Source organism: Lepisosteus oculatus, chromosome 12, assembly GCF_040954835.1.
Source record: "Lepisosteus oculatus isolate fLepOcu1 chromosome 12, fLepOcu1.hap2, whole genome shotgun sequence".
Classification (NCBI taxonomy): Eukaryota; Metazoa; Chordata; class Actinopteri; order Semionotiformes; family Lepisosteidae; genus Lepisosteus; species Lepisosteus oculatus.
The window spans coordinates 15,365,179-15,384,078 of NC_090707.1; the positions used below are offsets into that span (position 1 = coordinate 15,365,179).

An 18,900-nucleotide genomic window follows, 5' to 3' on the forward strand; every position below is an offset into this window, starting at 1 on the left:
GATACATAATATGGTATGAAAAGAGTCTGCTAACATTCCTTATGAATATGACATAATATAAGTCGAATAAGTACAAAGTATCAGGTTGCAAAATTGAAGCAGAATAATTCATCCTTATCATTATTTATGTTCACAATGGGATGTTTTTCATTTAGAAATGTTCCTTATATGATTTTTTCTCAGTATTTATTCATGTCTAATAAAGAAATCAATATCCAAGCCCATCAAATTCAGAGGAACAGTAAGCTTTTTAAAAAATCGGCTTTGTCTGTGCTAATACTGATTTGAATGTGTGAACATTTATGAAAACTTTCCACAAAGTGCAGATTCTCTCGGATTAAAATGTATTTTTTGTTTCTCTAGAAAATTCAAGTTCCAGAACTGGAGACGTGCACACTGTGTCAGACGAAGGTTTATCCGATGGAGTGTTTAATCGCAGACAAACAAACCTTCCATAAAGCCTGTTTCCGCTGCCAATACTGCAGTAGTAAACTAAGGTAATGCTTGTCATGCTCACAGACAGACGTCTTAAAATATTTTACATTGTAGTTAAACTGTATGCATGCTCTTATCATCTTTGTATACTGTACATAACATCTATGATATGTGCCCTTTCTAAACATTATAACCCACTTAACTCCTGATCTAAGGCTTTATTTTATCTAGAATTAGCTACTAGTCTTTATCCCCGTATCAGCAACACATTGATTCTAAAATTTGTTGTATGCTTAGTATTCCATCTACCTCTAGCTCTTCTGTATTTCTTCATCACTCTGTCCTCTCCGATTGCAGTCCCAGCTCTCCACATAATCCTGTCATTGTATCTTTCTTGTTTGGTGTGTTTTGGTGCTTTGAATATGTCATCTAAAAGAAAGCTGATGGCTAAATTAATAATACATCAATGTATGGTGTATCCTAATAATTTCTGGCAACACTCATAGTGTCCAACAATATCAAAGAAAGTTGTGTTAATTAGATATTTACATCATACTTGAACTTAATGGTTGATGGACTGCTCCCACACATAACATTAGAACTATTATAAATACAAACAGCTCATTTGTTTTATTTTAATAGTTAATTAATCCAAGTATTTAATTCAGTTACTTGAAGGAAGCCAGGGTTCTTCTACAACATGGCTAGGCAATTTGCTCCAGTCCAAAGGGTTGACTTTTGCCAATATGCCATCATAGTCCCCTGTGTTCAAGTCACAAAAACGATCAGTTCTTTTAGCCCATAGGTGTAATTGTTTGTTCTTACTCCAAACCCATTCTAGAGCAACAATCTTTTTATATAACTTGCTGCCCAAAATATACCTACTGTATGTCTTTCTCATAATTTAAAGCTTTATCAAGATCAGTATTTCCCATTTTATATTTAATAGTTTATGTAATACCCTACACTTACAGTATACAACACACTATGTGTGAGTTACCTTGTGCTTTTATGTCCTGAATTTCTCTTAAGTTCTTTTTCATTTCTTTTTCAGCTTCTGCAAGTGATTTATAAAAATGAATTTGCTTCATTTTCTAGAATCTCTACATTACTCATAGAAATTAGGCAGATCAATGGTCCTATTGCAGACCCGTGTGGAACTCCATGAGTTACATAACCCCAATTTGATCATTTACTCCTTATCTGAACTCCAGTGTCCCGTTATTAACTAATTTCTAAACCAAGTAAATATATTTCCTTGAATGCCAACTTCCCGCAATTTAAGAATTAACCTTTTATGGGTAACAAAAAAAACTTCATTCAAATCTTAATATACCCGATTTAAAGTATCATATACAGTATTTTGTTTAAATCTACTGGTGTTGCTTATTAAGTTACAATTATACCTATTGTACTTAAAATAAGTTTCAGAGTTTTATTGTATTGAATACAGAAGCCGTGAAATTTACATCTCCTATCATGAAGTGTTACTTTATTTTATTGAAAAGGGTGTTTCACATTTTAAATACTGTAAGTACAAGCACTTGATTTTTTTGCTCTAATTGCCATTGAGTAATTTGAATATGTTTCCTTGCAGCCTAGGCAATTATGCCTCTCTCCATGGACAAATGTACTGCAAACCTCATTTCAAACAGCTATTCAAGTCCAAAGGTAATTATGATGAAGGCTTTGGACATAAACCACATAAGGAATTATGGAGCTCTAAAAACCAAAGAAATTCTGCACAAGATACTACACCCAACACCTCACCAGAAAAAGCCAACGCAAATAATTCCAGCTCAGAGAGCATTGTTCTTACAGAGAAACAGACATCAACCACAGAGGAAAAAGATAATACACCATTTGAGGAAACCAAGAAACCTGCAAACAAATTGTCCATTAAATGGCCTCCCCAGACAGATACCCCCAAGAAAGTGTTTATCATTGAGGAAGAGGTAAAAGTAGTCAAGCCAAACTGGCCTCCAGAAGACAGTTCTCCAAAACCCAACACGAATATTCCAGTACAGAAAGCTCTGCTGAAGGAGCCCTGTTTGGAAGAAAGTGGAAAAGATAAGTTAGAAGAGGAAAATGAGAGTGGTATCAATAAAGAAGATGCAGAGGATGCAAAGGAGATTGATGAATCGGTAGCAGATACAGATTTATCTCCCGAGGCTAGTGAGACGGAAACCCAGATCATGGAAAAGAATGAGCCTGAAGTGGAAAAGGATGAAGAGCCTGGGATGCATAATGATGAAAAGAGTGAAGTGAATAATAAAGATGAATTAATATGTGAGAATGAGGTAAGTAGTGAGGACATGCTTGAGGATGTTCTGGATAGCAAGGAGGTGGAAACTTTGCAGAGTGAAGCTAGAGAAGAAGACAGAAACGAAAGTGATGAAGTTGTTACTGAAACAGCAGAAAAGCAAGATGGAAAAGAGGATGAAGCTGAGATGGTTCAAGTCACAGTAATTGACAGTCAGGAATCAGCAGGAGAGAAGAACCTAAACTCCAATAACAACAACAACTGCCTGTCATCTGACTACCAGGTATTCCATACACAAGATATTGATGATGGTGGAGCAACCTTAGAAGGTCCACAGGTTCTTATACCAGAACCTGCTTTAAAAGAAGCTTCATCTTCTGGTGATCCTAAAGAGAGTAATAGGGCATTTGACTTGGCTGTCACAGAAGATATTTTACTGCAGACTGAAAGAGAGGATGATTCTGTTAAATCTGGTGCCAAATATTTGGAAGATTGTAGCAAGGGAAGTATTAATATGAATGACTTGTTTATGGATCCATTTCCAAAGAGTATGTTTTCATCTATAAATGAACCAAAACAGGACACATCAAGCTTGCTTGAGGACATATTCTCAGGGATAGCCATTAGTTCAAGTTTGGATTCTGACCTTAAAAAGGAGAAGTTTGTTAGTTCTCCAAGTGCAAAACCCATTGATCCTTTTCTAGATGACCTCCTGGATTTTGGAATTCAGCTGAGTGACACTGCAAAAATCCATGCAAATGAATCTACAGATACATTAAAAACTGACGTACACCTTGATGTCTTAGTCACTGACATGCCTGCTGTAACAGGTCAAAGCCATGATCTTTGGAACGATGAAACCCAGACCCTCACTGTGGAAGAACAAATCAAAATGAATCGGTATTATGATGACGAAGATGATTAAAATATTGTAACCTTTTCTTAATTGCAAGTTGCTTACATGCAGTACCATCTTTTTTGTCAGATATGCATTCTTACTTACGTAAACTTTTAAGGTTTTTCTGTATTTTACAATTAAGTCCGTGGAGAGATGAAATTAAGTGATTTAAGTGTACCACTTACAGTATCATGAATCATTTTTAAAAACTATTTTTAAAGATCACATTTTGTCCATCTTCTTATAACAGTCTTCAAAGATTGTAAACTTTCTTGCCTTTGGAAGCACCTGGAGTGCAATTAAGGAAAAAATGATCAAGGCAATACTGTCTGTCCTTTATTACGCATATGTTATACTTAATTGATATTTAACTAACTGCAATATTTTTTTCAATACATTACAAGTTGTTTTTTTAGATTAGTTTGCCTTGCATTAAGGTTTGAAAGAATATTTGGCTTTCATATGCTTGGTCTGGTTTACCAACAATGCTTATTTCATTTTCTGATTTATGCATAATAAAAATAATTAAAGTCTCATAAGCCTTTCATTATTGACATCTATTTTTTTAATCAATTTAAGTAAAACATTTTATTGAAATATACAATAAGTACTTTGTACAATTCCATATAGAAGTGTAGCATGACACTGTACATGGAATGAACAGTTTGGGGATAAAATATTTCCAGTAAATGCTGCATTGATTTTTATTGAGTGCAACATTTCATTGAACAAATAATATACCATCTGTATCATCTGTACTAATCTGCATCAGACATTTCCACTCTGTCCTTACTTTATACAAAAAAACATTCCTTAGCGATGAGGTAATGCCTTGACTTGTCAATACAAACAATAAGTACCTTCGCTTTTTAAGACAATTTTCAGTACATCCACACAACTGACAAGGACAAATACTGTATACAAGACATACTGTATGGTATATTAGTAAATGCAGAAAAAATATCATTTTATCCTTTACAAGTTCTAAAGATTGACATTATTTTTAAAGTAGGTCTTCATAATTTCTGATGTGGCAAGAAATGCATAGAAAAATAATTCCTAATATATTTACCAGCCTAAAATAACAGTGGCAAAGAACTGTTACAAATAGAAGGTTACAGAAAACAGAGATTGCCAAAAATAGACAGCACCAGATAATCAGTGATTACAATAAATAATTGAAACCCAGATCAAGAATATACCCGATTGGTTTAATTAGAGGCACTTGAGATCTTTTTCTTTGCTTTGGTTAAAGAGTAATAAATCAGGCACACTGGGATAAACTAATATTTATTCATAATGACACAACACAAACTAAACAATACACAACACAACACACAACATAAAAGTTACTCTACTTACAAACAAGGTCTCAGAGGCCTACTGTGCATCCTGACCAACCAGTAAACCCCCAGACTCTACCAAGTATTCAAAAATGCAATTTTACACCTACACATGTCAAAAAGGGAGATACTGTAAACCTGCCTTCTCAATAAAACAGAATATTACCTTGTGTTAAATCTCTCAATAGATCCAGATGCTACAAAGTGAATACCCAATCCTTATTCTAAAAAATGCATGCACTAACCACATAAAATAGAAAGTCAGAGTTTCCTAGAAACAACAGAATGGCAAGATCTTGGGATTCAAATACTTAACTACAATCTGATCCTCAAAGATGATCTTCTTCTGCATCCTTTTCTCTCTCTTCCTCTCTCTATCTTTTTATCCTGGATTCCTGGACTGTTGATGACTTACAAAGAACTTAATTAACCAAGGTAAACCAGAGATTCCTTTGATCAATGTGTTTCAGACCCCTTACAACTCAGCAAACACCTCATTTCCTTTCTTGTTTCCAAGCTCCCAAGAACTGCAAATATTGACACTAGCTAGATGTTGACCATTGTCTCTAGATTCTCAACACACTCAATAACCGTAACATTATGTTCCACAAGAATGTAATACATACCAGCCTTTCAGAAAGTTCTACAATGGATTGGTTAAAAACACTTTTCATTTCCATTCAAACCACATTTCTTTTTCTGCACTATTGATTGGAGCTTCACATTGACAAGGGCATTTATAAATCTGTCAAAAAATGACTATTGTCAATGTTATTTCATACTTTCAAAATGACATACCACATAATTATCTCTCTTCCTTCTGTTACATTTCAGATGCAATTGTTGCTAAATTGTTTTGTTACATTCCATCATTTTGATTTGTAATCAATCTTGAACTTTTTAGAATGATGTTTCTATACTATCAGTGAAGCACCAGAAGCTTGTGTTGTAGCTTTATTATTTCTAAGGTGTGAAAACAAATGTGGGAAAAATGCGACTGACGTAAAACAGGAATATTAATCAGCTTGCTGTAGATGAATATGGTACTAGGGATATCATTAGCTAATGTCCCCTAATGCAAACTAAATTTCTTTGCCTTTATTTTTCAATGTCAATACACTGGACTTACAACATCTAAAACTGTTACATACTGTATGCTGTAGAGACACATTGTGTTTATAATTTTCCTAAATGCTTTACTACTGTACCTCTGCTCCATTCACTGGAAGAAAAGGGTTTTAGAACGATTTTAAAATGATGGCTAAAGTTCAGTTTACATGTTTCTAAAGACTATAATGCAAACTGACAATAAATTCAATAAGTTTGCAAAAAAACAATGCATTTTCAAAATGAAATAATCCAACCTTTTGAGAACAGATGTGAATCTCGCTTGTTCCATTACAATAACATAATTACTATAGGAGTAGAACATTAGAAGTTTACAAACTGGAAGAAACCATTCAGCTCATCTTCCTCATCTGGTGGTTTCGTAGCTAAGTGAATCTAAAACTTCATCCAGCCATTTTGTAAAAGGGCCCAGTGTTTGGGCTACAACCATCTGGCTAGGAACATGGAACACCAACATTGTTCAGCATTAGGACTTAACTGATAAACCTACCCAAACAGTAAGTTTAACTGTACTGTAGGTGTGAAAATCTCTCATAAATTCTTTTAATCTGTTTGACATGGTATATCTGGAATGGAAATAGTTGTCAGAATATAATAGATAAAGGTGAATAGTGTTAATTATTTGGTAAAAAATAAATAATTAACATGAATTAGTATAGTTGCCTACTGCCATAATTTGTCGTTGCTTGCAGTGTCTTTGTGGTCTTTTGGATTCCATGAAGACCTGATTTGATATTGGCATTGTTACATTTCTACAGTCCTGCATTTGTTATTTTTATATGTAGGCACGTTTCATAGATGAGTCACAGTGGCTCAGAGACTATCCTGGTTTCCATGGTGTTTCCAAGTGGACCTGAGAACACAGGGCACCCCCATGGGAGGGGAGGCCAATGGTTTGCAGGTTTCCATAAATGTCGGTCCCCATTCATACAGCTGGGTGGATTGGAGCAACTGTGAAAAAGAACTGTACCTCACTCAAAGTACTATACAACAGCAGTGTTGTGTTATGAGTCCAGAGAATTACCTACAGCACTATGCTGCCCCTGATACTCCTTAAAGTTCAGCTTAATTTAATTAGGTCTATAAAGAACATTTAATTAGGATATCTTGCTCAAAACATTTCTTAATCTGTCCTTTTCTTTTCTGCTATGAACGTTTTATCAAGGTGATTCAAATTATGGATGAACTTTACCCAACAGAATGTGAACTGTATTATTCTGCCTTCAGCTCCTTTCTGAGGACACATTAATATTTTAATAAAGTCCATCCACTGAGGACTGCAAAGCTGTCAGACTGCAGAAGAGGTTGAAAAGCATAAGGCACATTCGGCATTCATGCTTGATGAAGTTGAATGTACTACCTCAAGTACACTGCTAAACCCAATGCAAGGTGGCCAGTGTTAATAGAGTCAGCTCTAAATATTAAAATTTAGCTTTCTGTGCACAGGGAGAAAGACAGTGACACAGGACACAGGAGGGACCATGATCTCTGATTAGGGCAGTTTTGCAGTTTACATTAAAAGGAAATAAATTGTACTGTCCAATATGAGATATTTGAGTCAATTTCAAATATCTGTACTTTTAATATATATTATATAATCTAACTTTTTTTTATTTTAGGCCCTGTATAAAACAATACTTCACTGTATATCTGTGACATAATATTTAAATTTTAAAGGTCATAATTTTCTCACTACAGGACAAATGTGCTACAAGTTACACAGTAGTCCCTTTAAATATTAAATGAGTAGGAGCTATACTATTGAATCTCAGTATATGTAAATAAAAAAATATTTTAAAAGTCCACTAGCTGTGTTAGATATGGTTTCTTATCCATTTTAGATACATTTCTTATAATACCCTTACAATAAGGGTTTCTCCTAAAGTAGTACCCAGGAAAAGATTAATATGAAATGTTAATTTAGAAAGAAAAACATTAAATCAGCTTCACATACAATACAATCATAGTAGCACTGTAAAACATAAACGACCCTATTTTCTGCTGTAGTTAAGATGTCCATCTGATTATTGTACAAAGCAGCAGGGTGTATACACCCACAGTGGGACATTCCGTAAGGACTATATTGTTTAACTTAACCTTCTAATTTGCGATTAGCAAGGCCTCATCATAACCTGACAAAAATTAAATATAATTTTATTGGAATGTCTCTTATCATATCTCCATGTTATTTGGGATCAACTGCAAAATGTGCAAAAGACTAGGTAAGATAGGAATTAATCTGTCTTAATCTGTTTCCTTTAAATGAATGCAATCACAATTACTAATTGTCCTTTTTACCCTGTTCTACCATGTGCCATTACAATCATCTTTTTCATCACCTAATATAATCACTGCAAGTTGAGAACAAGAGATTATCTTTACTGACTGACCAAATCTTTTTCAACAACTGAACTTAAAAAGTAGAGGTTACTGAGTTTCTGAGGCTGGGAGAGGTTTGTTATGAAGCCAATCAACCCCATTAGATATTCTTTTTTTAACCTTTAGTACTACTGTTGCCAGTTTTGCACAGAATTCTTGCAATTCTTGGATTGCTTGGACTCAGAAGAGCAGGTTTTAATAATTTTGAAAACCTTGTCTAGGTGGTAGGATTCAGAGAAACAAAATCAATAAAGGTAATTTCAATTTCCTTCCTCTAGAAAATCTGTAAATCAATTACAATAAAGCTGTGAAATTTAGTGCCATTGCCAGCGTTAAGAAGTGTCTCAACTGGAACAGACCCATATAGATTTTATGTCCACAGTTGTCTTCATCACAGTAATACTGAATATAGACATTCAAATAAGTAAGTTATTCAGTAATTGTTCCATTTCTTTAACTTACATTGTCACAAAAGAATTTAGCACCTCTATTACAAGGGTGAACTTTAATTTAGTGTTTTTAAACACAAATTGCAAATGAGATTTGTTTTTAAATCAAAGTTCTGAAGTTCTGGAAAGTGTAGTAAAAATGGATTATGCCACCATTCATATGATTTATGTTAATGATATACAGTATAAACAACAGTAAAATATTAAATAATATTTTTTTTAAATAGCATTTTCACACCAGACAAGTTCTTATACACTACTATATTTAGAGAACATGACATTTGTTCCAAAGCCTTTATAAATAATATTTGCAATATTAACTGTCCCACTGTATTTTCAAAGCTTAAGCTACAGTATGTTTTTCATTTATCAATTCACAGTTTAACTATTCTAATAATGCAACAAAAGATGAGCATTTATATCTCACATTCAGGTACAGTAAGTGTTTTTCTGATAATGATATTTCACAAACCTTATAAAGGTTACATGTACAGTATGACCCAGGGAGGCCCTTTATTTCCTAACAGGGTACATAGATCTAATCTGCCTGACACCATATGTTACAGAGGATATATGGACACAAGCATAGCTTGCCAAAAACAGCAGCAAATGCATAACTGGTAGAGGTCCATGCAACCAAAGAAAGGATTACAGAATGAAAATGCAATCCACAAAAATATGACTGATACATTGGGAGGTACACTTCATAACCATAATGGGTTTTAAAAGACATTTGTATGTATATTCCATATAATTTAACATAATTACAAGGAATGCAGTAAGAAAGATTGACAGAACAGAAAAAAAATCATTCTGAAATAGCATGTTGTATCTGAGGTTCATTCATGAGCACTTTAGCTAATTAGACAAGGGTAGTACTGTGTGTGCTTGATATCTTTGTGGGGTTGTGCATTTAGAATAGGATTCTGGCATGAGAATAAAATATAAATAATAGAGAATGCCAGCACCATTACTGTACCTCTTTTAATCATTTTTATTTTGCCTTCACCTTATGTTTTATTTGATATTTGAAAATTAGCAGTTAAGCCTATTCCAATAGCAGAAGAAGCAATTTAGGGCCACAGATGGGACTTCAAACTACTGTATACACATGCAGTATGAACACATAAGAAAGCTAAAGAACCCAGAGAAAACCTAGGTGACAGAGGGAAAACATGCAAAAAGAAGATGCACCAGTCGAGAATCAAACCCAGAACCCAGAATGTTGTAAGGTAACAGCACTTGTGAATAACAATGTTAAAAACCCTAAACCAAGGTAACTATGTAAATCTCTTCCTCAAATAAATTCTGAAGCAGTGCTCTCTGTCCAACATATTGAATGTTAACAACTCCTCCAGAGACTCTAACTACAGCTGCCGTACATTAATACCTGTAAAACAAGTGTTCCTAGGCTTTGGAACACTTGTTCAGCCTTGGACTTTTGCCAAAGCAGGAGCAAAAGGTTTACAGAATTTACTTGTAATTAATATTATTGTCCATTGCAAAGCAATCAAATTATTCTCACTGCACTGCATTTATTAACAGGAACAACTATACTGGATTTCCTGCAAACTGCAAACAGTCAAAGGCTGTACAGTAGGCCACATGATGGAAGCTGACCTAGTCTTCTCATCTGGGGTTGTGTGGTACAACTAGAGAATGGCAATGATATTATGGATCATCCCAAATTCAGAGAATTATGCACATTACTAATTAAAGTCTAATACAGCTTTCATTACAGGTGTGATAATGATGGTTTGTTGCACTGTGTCCATAAGGTCCATGGCACACAGCAGTGCTGACCAATTTGTATTCAGGAACAAATTGCAGCATGTTTCCTGAGACAGCTTCTTAATAGATCTACCCATAATAGAATGAACGTTGCCTTGAAAAAATTGTTTCCTTACTTCAGAGATGACATTTGTTCACACATATAATCCATCTATTTTTAACCATTTCTTCTAATTCAGGATCAGAGGGGAGCCATAGCCTCTCTTGGCAAAGCAACAGGCACAAGGCAGGGTACACCCTGGATGAGATGCCAGTCCATCACAGGGCAGACACACAAACACAAACACAGACACACCTGCTGTAGGGCCAATCTTCCTAGAAGCAAATTACATAATAGAATGTCTTTGGACTGTAGGAGGAAATTGGATCACCAGGTGGAAGCCCACACATACAAGAGGAGGACATACAAACTCCACACAAATAGCACAACAGGTCTGGAATTGAACCCAGGGTCCCAGCACTATGAGGCAGCAATGCTAATTGTTCTGTCAAAGTGCCACACACACAAATAAACATCAGCCAGTTATCGGAGTTAAGTGAAAGAAAAAAACAGTTTAAAACGGGGGAGCTGTGAACACAACAGTTAATCCAAAAACATGTATCTGAATACTGTACATGTTGTGTTTAAGAAGGCGTCAGCTTGCTCAGCCACTGGAAACCTTGGTATACTGATATACAGTACATTACAAAAGGCTATCCGTAGAGACATGATATATTGAAGCTGACTGACATGGGATCTGTCAGCTGGGGGGCAAGGATCTAAAGAGAAATTCCAAAACATTGTAACTAGACAGGGAGGGGGAATATAATGAAAAGAGATACTGAGAGATACTGAATTAAGATATCTTAGTAATTAAGTGCTTATATGTACAGTTAATACCAGTAGGGAGTAATGAGAACAAAATGCAAGAAATAGAAGCTACTGCATTAGAATACTATTATTATGTAATTATATTCACAGAAATATTTCTAACAGAGAGCAGTGGTGAAGAAAACAACATTAATATATACTACTGTTGTGTACAGCAGGAGGACTTTTTTCCTCTCTTTACAGCATGGAAGAAAATATTACTTGTTCCTTTGTAGTATACAGTATATATATTGTAACGCTTACGGCCGACAAGCACTGTGTGTAAGAGCTGGCGTACCAGAGCGGGTGACGTCACCGCCCTTCCCTGTGATAGCAGGACCACAGCTAGTGGGCTGTGGAGAGATCTCTCTTTCGCTCACGGGGCTAGGTCGCTGCAGAGAGACGCGAAGTCCCGGGTTCGAGCCCCGGACGGTGCAGGGGCCGACCAGTTGCGGCAAGGGCGCCCGCCTGAGCCCCCGTTGTGTTATGGGATAGCGCGTCGCCGGGGACGGCGATTTAAGCGGGGGGGAGTGTAACGCTTACGGCCGACAAGCACTGTGTGTAAGAGCCGGCGTACCAGAGCGGGTGACGTCACCGCCCTTCCCTGTGATAGCAGGACCACAGCTACTGGGCTGTGGAGAGATCTCTCTTTAGCTCACGGGGCTAGGTCGCTGCAGAGAGACGCGGAAGTCCCGGGTTCGAGCCTCCAGTCGGGATGGGGCCGACCAGATGCGGCAAGGGCGCCCGCCTGAGCCCCCGTTGTGTTACATTGGTGTCAGAGCGGGGTGGGATAGCCCTTCGCCGGGGACGGCGATTTAAGCGGGGGAGAGTGTAACGCTTACGGCCGACAAGCACTGTGTGTAAGAGCCGGCGTACCAGAGCGGGTGACGTCACCGCCCTTCCCTGTGATAGCAGGACCACAGCTACTGGGCTGTGGAGAGATCTCTCTTTAGCTCACGGGGCTAGGTCGCTGCAGAGAGACGCAGAAGTCACGGGTTCGAGCCTCCAGTCGGGATGTCGCCCGCCTGAGCCCCCGTTGCGTTACAATATATATGGTTAAAAGACATGTTTCAACCTGTTTCAACCCTACCTTATATTAGTATAAGGTATTTGTTATTTAAATAATGTTGATCAACTAAAAGAAACAGTAATCACAAACCTATAGTAAGTAGGTAAAAATAAATATCATGAGTCCTTTCTCTGCATCCAGGCTGTGCTTTCTCTCTCCATCATGAGTACACCTCACTGTAATTAAACGGGCAATAAAACTGCCAGAGAGCCTGTAAAGTAATCTCCACCCTGTCTTTCTCCAGACCGCCAACACAGAACCAGGAGCATTGGTTACAATATAAAAAGAAGACTCCTCTTAAGGGCCCCTTTCGTATTTTAGTTAATTATGTGCACCTGCCACTTATTTTGTGTCCCATTATTTTAGCCTGGCGCTCCCACTATGCCTGGCTCAGCACTGGGAGATGGACGACCAGAAGCCCCCCTACCAGCAGGTCCAGGAGAGACCCGATTCCATAGGCCACTCCACGGCGTCCTGACCACCTGAGTCTGGGACTTGGAGCGCCTGGCCTCGTCATCCTGGTTTTATTCCCTGTCCCTGTTGAAGAGCCCATTCCGAATTTTACCTCTGTTATTCTCGTCTTGAATGATCCCCCCGTTTTGGACTTTGGACTGCACCCCGGATTCCCCCTTTGGACTGTCTGGATCTGTTTGCCCTTGCCATGCCCCCTGAGCACCAGATCACCACCGTCACACCGCCCTGTCTGTCAACCTGTCATATCCTGCTGTACCTTCCCCTGATGTCCTTCTCCACTTACTTCCGGATTATACCGTCTGCATTGGGTCCTCAACTACGCTTCGCAGAAGCCTGGACCAGCTCCCGTTACAAAGACCACCTTGAGCAGCTTGCTTGGTAGTGGGTCCTTGAGCAGGGGGCTGGTACAGGTTCACTCACTAGCTACTTTTGTCTCACAATCCTAGTCTGTTGTACCATTAATTTGAAAGTTACAGTTAACAGTTTCAACCTGCTTTGCATTTCTGTCATCCAAGACCCCACTTGCCATACTGAATCCCAAATAAATGATTTTGCAAATGATAAAATCTATAGATATAAGGATATGATCTGGCCAGATGAAACGAAAACAAGAAAGACTTAACATATTCAGTTTAAGTTGTAACTTATTTTTAATTAATGTTCAGAAGGAGCTCAAAACCTAACCTTGCCCACTTTGTGTATCCGTATTCAAACATATTATGATTCTCTATACCTGCTTGCTCATTATCAGTCCACATGATATTTATGTGCTCAGACTCTCCAATGACATTCTTCCTTCTCGTTCCACCCTGCTTGAAGGGAAAAAAAAATTCAGTGCCATTTCTCAGACTCTAGCCCAACATCTTACCACCTGAATTCCATTAAGCCTCGTAGTGATCAGCACCTTGCTCACTGTACATGCCAGTCTACACACCATTGCTCAAAAATGTCATTTGCTTTAGGTATTAGTGATTTTATATGTAGAGAAACTGATTAATCCTGTAGGGCTGTAGCTCTCCTCTAATTGGTCTACTCCAGGACACCTGGGACCTCAGACAAAAACATGTACAGTATTAAGTACTGGATAGTTGGAAAATTATGGTATAGCCCATTTAATGGACACTCGCATTGCTCCTCAACTCCCAGTTCTACAGCAAGAAACTCAAAAGTTCTGCCATACCTGTCTTCCACATACCCTCTGTGCTTCTACTTCCGCTTCTCCTAAAACCAGAGGTTAGACTGTGTTTCGCCTGCAACAGACTCTTAAAGATCAAAGGATATCCTTTCTCTTTTCCATTCCCAAATGTCTCATTGTTTTGTGAGTCACCAAGATGCCCCATCTTCTTCTTTGGCCTGACAAGCTTGCAGCAGCCCAGGGCTCCAGTTCAACAGCGACGCCGTGACTGTCTCGTGCTCGGCCTTGCAAGCCACCTTTTTCTTCTCTCCCTCTTTTAGTTCTTCTTGACCCCTCCATGATCTTTACCAGGTCCACAATTTACTTTTTCTTATCCTGCTTTCTGTCTCTTCTTCAATATTGTGTGATGATACCCACTGTGTCTTCATTCCTACAAATTACCAAATTAAGTGAATGACATGAAAGTTCCTGCATCACAGTTGTAAACCAGGCTATGACAGTCACCTTTCCCCCTTTTTTATTGACCCCCTACTTCCTCCTTGTCTTTGTAGCTAATGACCCTCGTGGATCCTCTTTATCTCAGTGGTCCCTCTACCTGCTTATGACCCCAGTAAAGGGCACCCTTCTGTCACGCCCTCTACAGCTAGAGGGTGCTCCTACTCTGTCCTGTTCCTAGTTTCCCTGTGCTTTGCTTGTCCTTCTGGTGTGTCTTTGTTTGGGCCTGTATATTTCTGGGTCACCCTTTCCTCCTTGCTCAGCATTGAGGGTTTGAATGTCTAGCACCCACCTAGCACACCTAGCACAAGGTTGTCTCTTCTGCGACCTGAGGGCATAGGTTTCTACCCGACAGTGTCTGACCTCCTGAGCCCGGGTTATTCCCTGTTTTGCCATTACGCATAGGGTCTTTTTTGCTCTCCTGCCATTCTACAGCTTGCCCTTTCAGACATCCGTGACACCTTCATTCAACAATGTCTTCTGCCTACTTCTAGTTTTGCAATCCTTATCCTCTCTCTGTCACATCTTCACTGTTGGGTGTTTTACCCACTGTCTTTGGTCCTTGCAATGCCTTCTACAGTGAATATTTTAGTCCTTTCTCCTTACACCATCCACCTTTTTTGAAATCCTTAGAACATTGGACTTCCACAGACTATCAAGCACCAAATTAAATCTAAAGAAACAAAAGACAAACTCACTCTAAACTCTGCATCTAAGCATTTAGCATCCGGGGGCTTCTGATAGCATCATAGTTATGCTTGGGTTATCATTTCTTCTGAGGAAAAAGCCCTGAAGGATGAGTTACAGTAAGTCAATACATCAATCTAATTCTAATTGCATCTGTATTCCATCTTAATTAGAGTTTGGCCAAAATACTTAATATTCAAAAGCAATGACATTATCAGAAATGCATGAACCAAGGGGCACTTAACATGCTGAGCATGATGCAGTACTGTATATGCATAGCAATTTTCTGGTAACCTTACCAACAATAAGAAACTAATAAGAAAATTTGGTCATGCACAATGTTTGAAACCTTTCGTGTTTAAATTACTTTATTATTAAAAAAATAATTTTGTTTAGTTTCATGCATTCTTTATGAATTAAATCACCTCCAAGACCATTAGGGATCTTGTTGTTTTGCATTCCAACACAGGAACCCCACATCTTTTACTTTTTTCTATAAACAAATAATGCTGTGGTGAAAATATTACTTCTATAGTATGAGTATTGCTTTGCACTGAAACATATTATGAAAATATCAAGAAGATATCATCTTTGTGTCCTTGTGTATCTCTATGTATTAATGATGTCATTTTGTTATATTCAACCGTAATGCATTTGCAATTTGCCATTCAACCATGCCAAGTCTTACGTAGTTACATTATATGTTTAATCAAATTTAAGAATAATGAAATTGTCTGGCTGCAAATGTTAAATTTCCTACACTTATGATTGTGAGTTTAAAATCAGCACTTATCTCATTCTAATGTAACAGATAAAAACATAGAAAAAAACAAACATACAGTGCAATATCATCACAAAAGACGCTGAGATATCATATGCACAAAAAAACTAAATGTAGCAAAACTCTAGCAAATGAAAGACAATTAAAAATTATAATTATTGAAATCAAGGCTTATCTAAAAATAATGGCAATTTAACACACTAGATTAAAGAGAATGTCTTCTAATGATGCAATCAAATTATTATTATCTTTTTATTACATTGAGAATTGGCAATTATTTAACATGTTATTTATAATGTAGATTAGCCATTTGTGTGTATCTCACATCTCAGGTCATGGCTACATGACCAGCAAACTCACACAGAAGGAGATCGATGAAGAGCAGACAGACTTCTGTGACCAAATCACCTTCGAGCCACTCTTCTTTTAACAAGTCACAGTCAAGCAGCCCTGTACAGCAGGTCCAGTGTCAACTGCAGGAAAGGTACGAATCTCACTGACAGCATCCTCAGACTACAAGCAGGGTCAGAGAGAGTCCTACTGATTAAACCCAACTACCCTCTTAGACGCACCCAGTTAATTATGCACTGCCGATTCAGGAATCACAGTCACATTTAGCAAGTGATCTAACTCAGACTCAATCTAGCAACTCCTGGATCATAGAACTCAACAAGCAATGCAGTGAGAGAATTAGTGCCTTCTGTTGTTTAGCAGCTAAAGCAATTAATTATAATAATTTTACTAAAGCCGAACAGCATGGTGACACAGTGCAGCACTGGGGGCCTGGGCTAGATCCCTGAGCTAGGATGCTCTCTGCATGGGATTTGATATGTTCTCCGCATGTTTGGTTAGATTTCCTCCAGGTGCCCTGGCTTCCTCCCACAGTCCAAAAAACATACAGTACAATACTCATAGGTTAATTGGCTTCTGCGAAAATTGGCCTTAGGCATGAATGTTCAATTCAATTCAATTAATTTTTATATAGCGCCTTTCACAACAAGGTTGCCCCAAGGCACTTAACAAAGCTGTGGGACAATACATGACATTACAATACAGAAAAAGAAAAAGAAAAAGCCAGAAGACAACGGAGGAGAGGAACCAAAAACTCCTCTGTAAGGAGAAAAAAAACCTCTAGGGGTCCAAGGTCAACTGGCTGCCCAACCCCTCTGGGCATGTTAAGATTATACAATTTTACAAAAAGTACTAAATGTAGAGTATTAGGTCTTCCATCATGTCGTTCTGTGTGCCAGTACTCCATGCAGATTTCTGAAGACCAGCAAATCCTCCTAAACAATAGCTAATGTGTGCATCTATGATTCTGTCTGTGTGTCTGCCCTGGGATGGACTGGTGTCCCATCCAGGATGTATCCTGCCTTGCACCCATTGCCCGCTGTGATGGGTTCTGGCTCCCCATGATCCTGAATTGGATGAAGCGGTTAGAAAATGGATGGATGAATTATTAAAGCCACTTTTGCCAGTCTTCATGATTGGGTCTGAAATAATATAGGTCTACTTGTATCTTACCTTTTTTCAGTATTTGGATTTTATTTAAGCAAGATAAAAGTTGGCCATTTGTGTAGCACACTATACTGAGATTATACTATACCAAATGCTGTTGGTTTCAAAGCTCATTTTTTGTGTTGTTAATGCCACTCAGTATGTAATTGAAAACAGGTGGGTAATTGCTTGGTTAATTGCTTAACTGATTACTGGGACAGATTAAAATAGTAAGGAAGCAAATTGGAAACAGAGAGAAGACTGTGTTAATGGGATAATGTTGAAAAGGCACTAGGTTTGATATTTTCAAGTACTGATGCTTGAAGGCTATTTTTCACTGCTTTATTTCCCAAAAGAAGATGCTTTCTGGGCTAAAACACTATTAAGAGCTCATTGCACACAGAAAATCTGCAACCACAAATCTTGGACAAATTGCTTTCTTCCTCTCACACCATAACTGTTATGGCTATGTAGCATCCTAAACACAGAGCTCTTAGGGCTAGTTTCACAAATTCCAATTATCTACAGTCCTAGACCAGCTTACAATAATAAAATATTAGTCTGACATTAGTGGGTTATATTAAAGTACTGTCAGCCCTTAAGATCAAAGAACTGACTGTACAATATCCTTTAAAATAAAGACAAACTTACTGACTGACCATAATCAAAGGCAATTTCATAATGTGGCTTGCCAAATTTCCCTTAAATTGACCAATCACCCCAACAATGGTCAAGCTCACTGTCAAAACTATAATAATTTTTTTAATAAAACAATTGATTATGACCTATGATAGCAATATTTTAACAATTAATACTGTATGTCAGTCAGGAATACCCAATAAATGTCTGTTCAAATTCCAGTGCATCCAATGCCAAATGCAGCAGTTTGAAAGGTTTAACCACTTTTCTTTCTCTTGTCATAATGAAAATAAAAATAATTATCTAATGTAGAACACATCTTTAAACTATGAACATGTTTTACAGTAAATTTAATTAAGTCTGATTTTTCTTTTTTATGATTTAAGAGTTAACACTTCTTTCTACTTTTACAATGCTTTCCTCCATAAGGATCACAGAGTGCTTTACAGATTAGAGATAACCCACTTCATCTACCACTGCAATACAGCATCTAGCTGGGTGACACACAGCAGCCATTATGCACCAGCAGCCCCACTCCATAGCAAATCAGGCGGACAAGTGAGACATTCTTTTTCTAATGGAATTAA

General features: G+C 37.6%; 1 protein-coding gene across 2 annotated transcripts in view; it reads left to right on the forward strand.

Annotated features, from left to right (window-relative positions):
- xirp2b (xin actin binding repeat containing 2b) overlaps positions 1 to 2,121 on the forward strand; it is a 33,085-nt gene extending 30,964 nt beyond the window's left edge. For both annotated transcript variants that reach the window (XM_015358946.2, XM_015358947.2), the window contains exons 8-9: positions 364 to 497; positions 2,033 to 2,121. In XM_015358946.2, the coding sequence (XP_015214432.2) occupies positions 364 to 458 (95 nt within the window). In that variant the 3' untranslated portion in view covers positions 459 to 497; positions 2,033 to 2,121. The remainder of the gene's footprint in view (positions 1 to 363; positions 498 to 2,032) is intronic.
- The last annotated feature ends 16,779 nt before the right edge of the window (positions 2,122 to 18,900 follow it).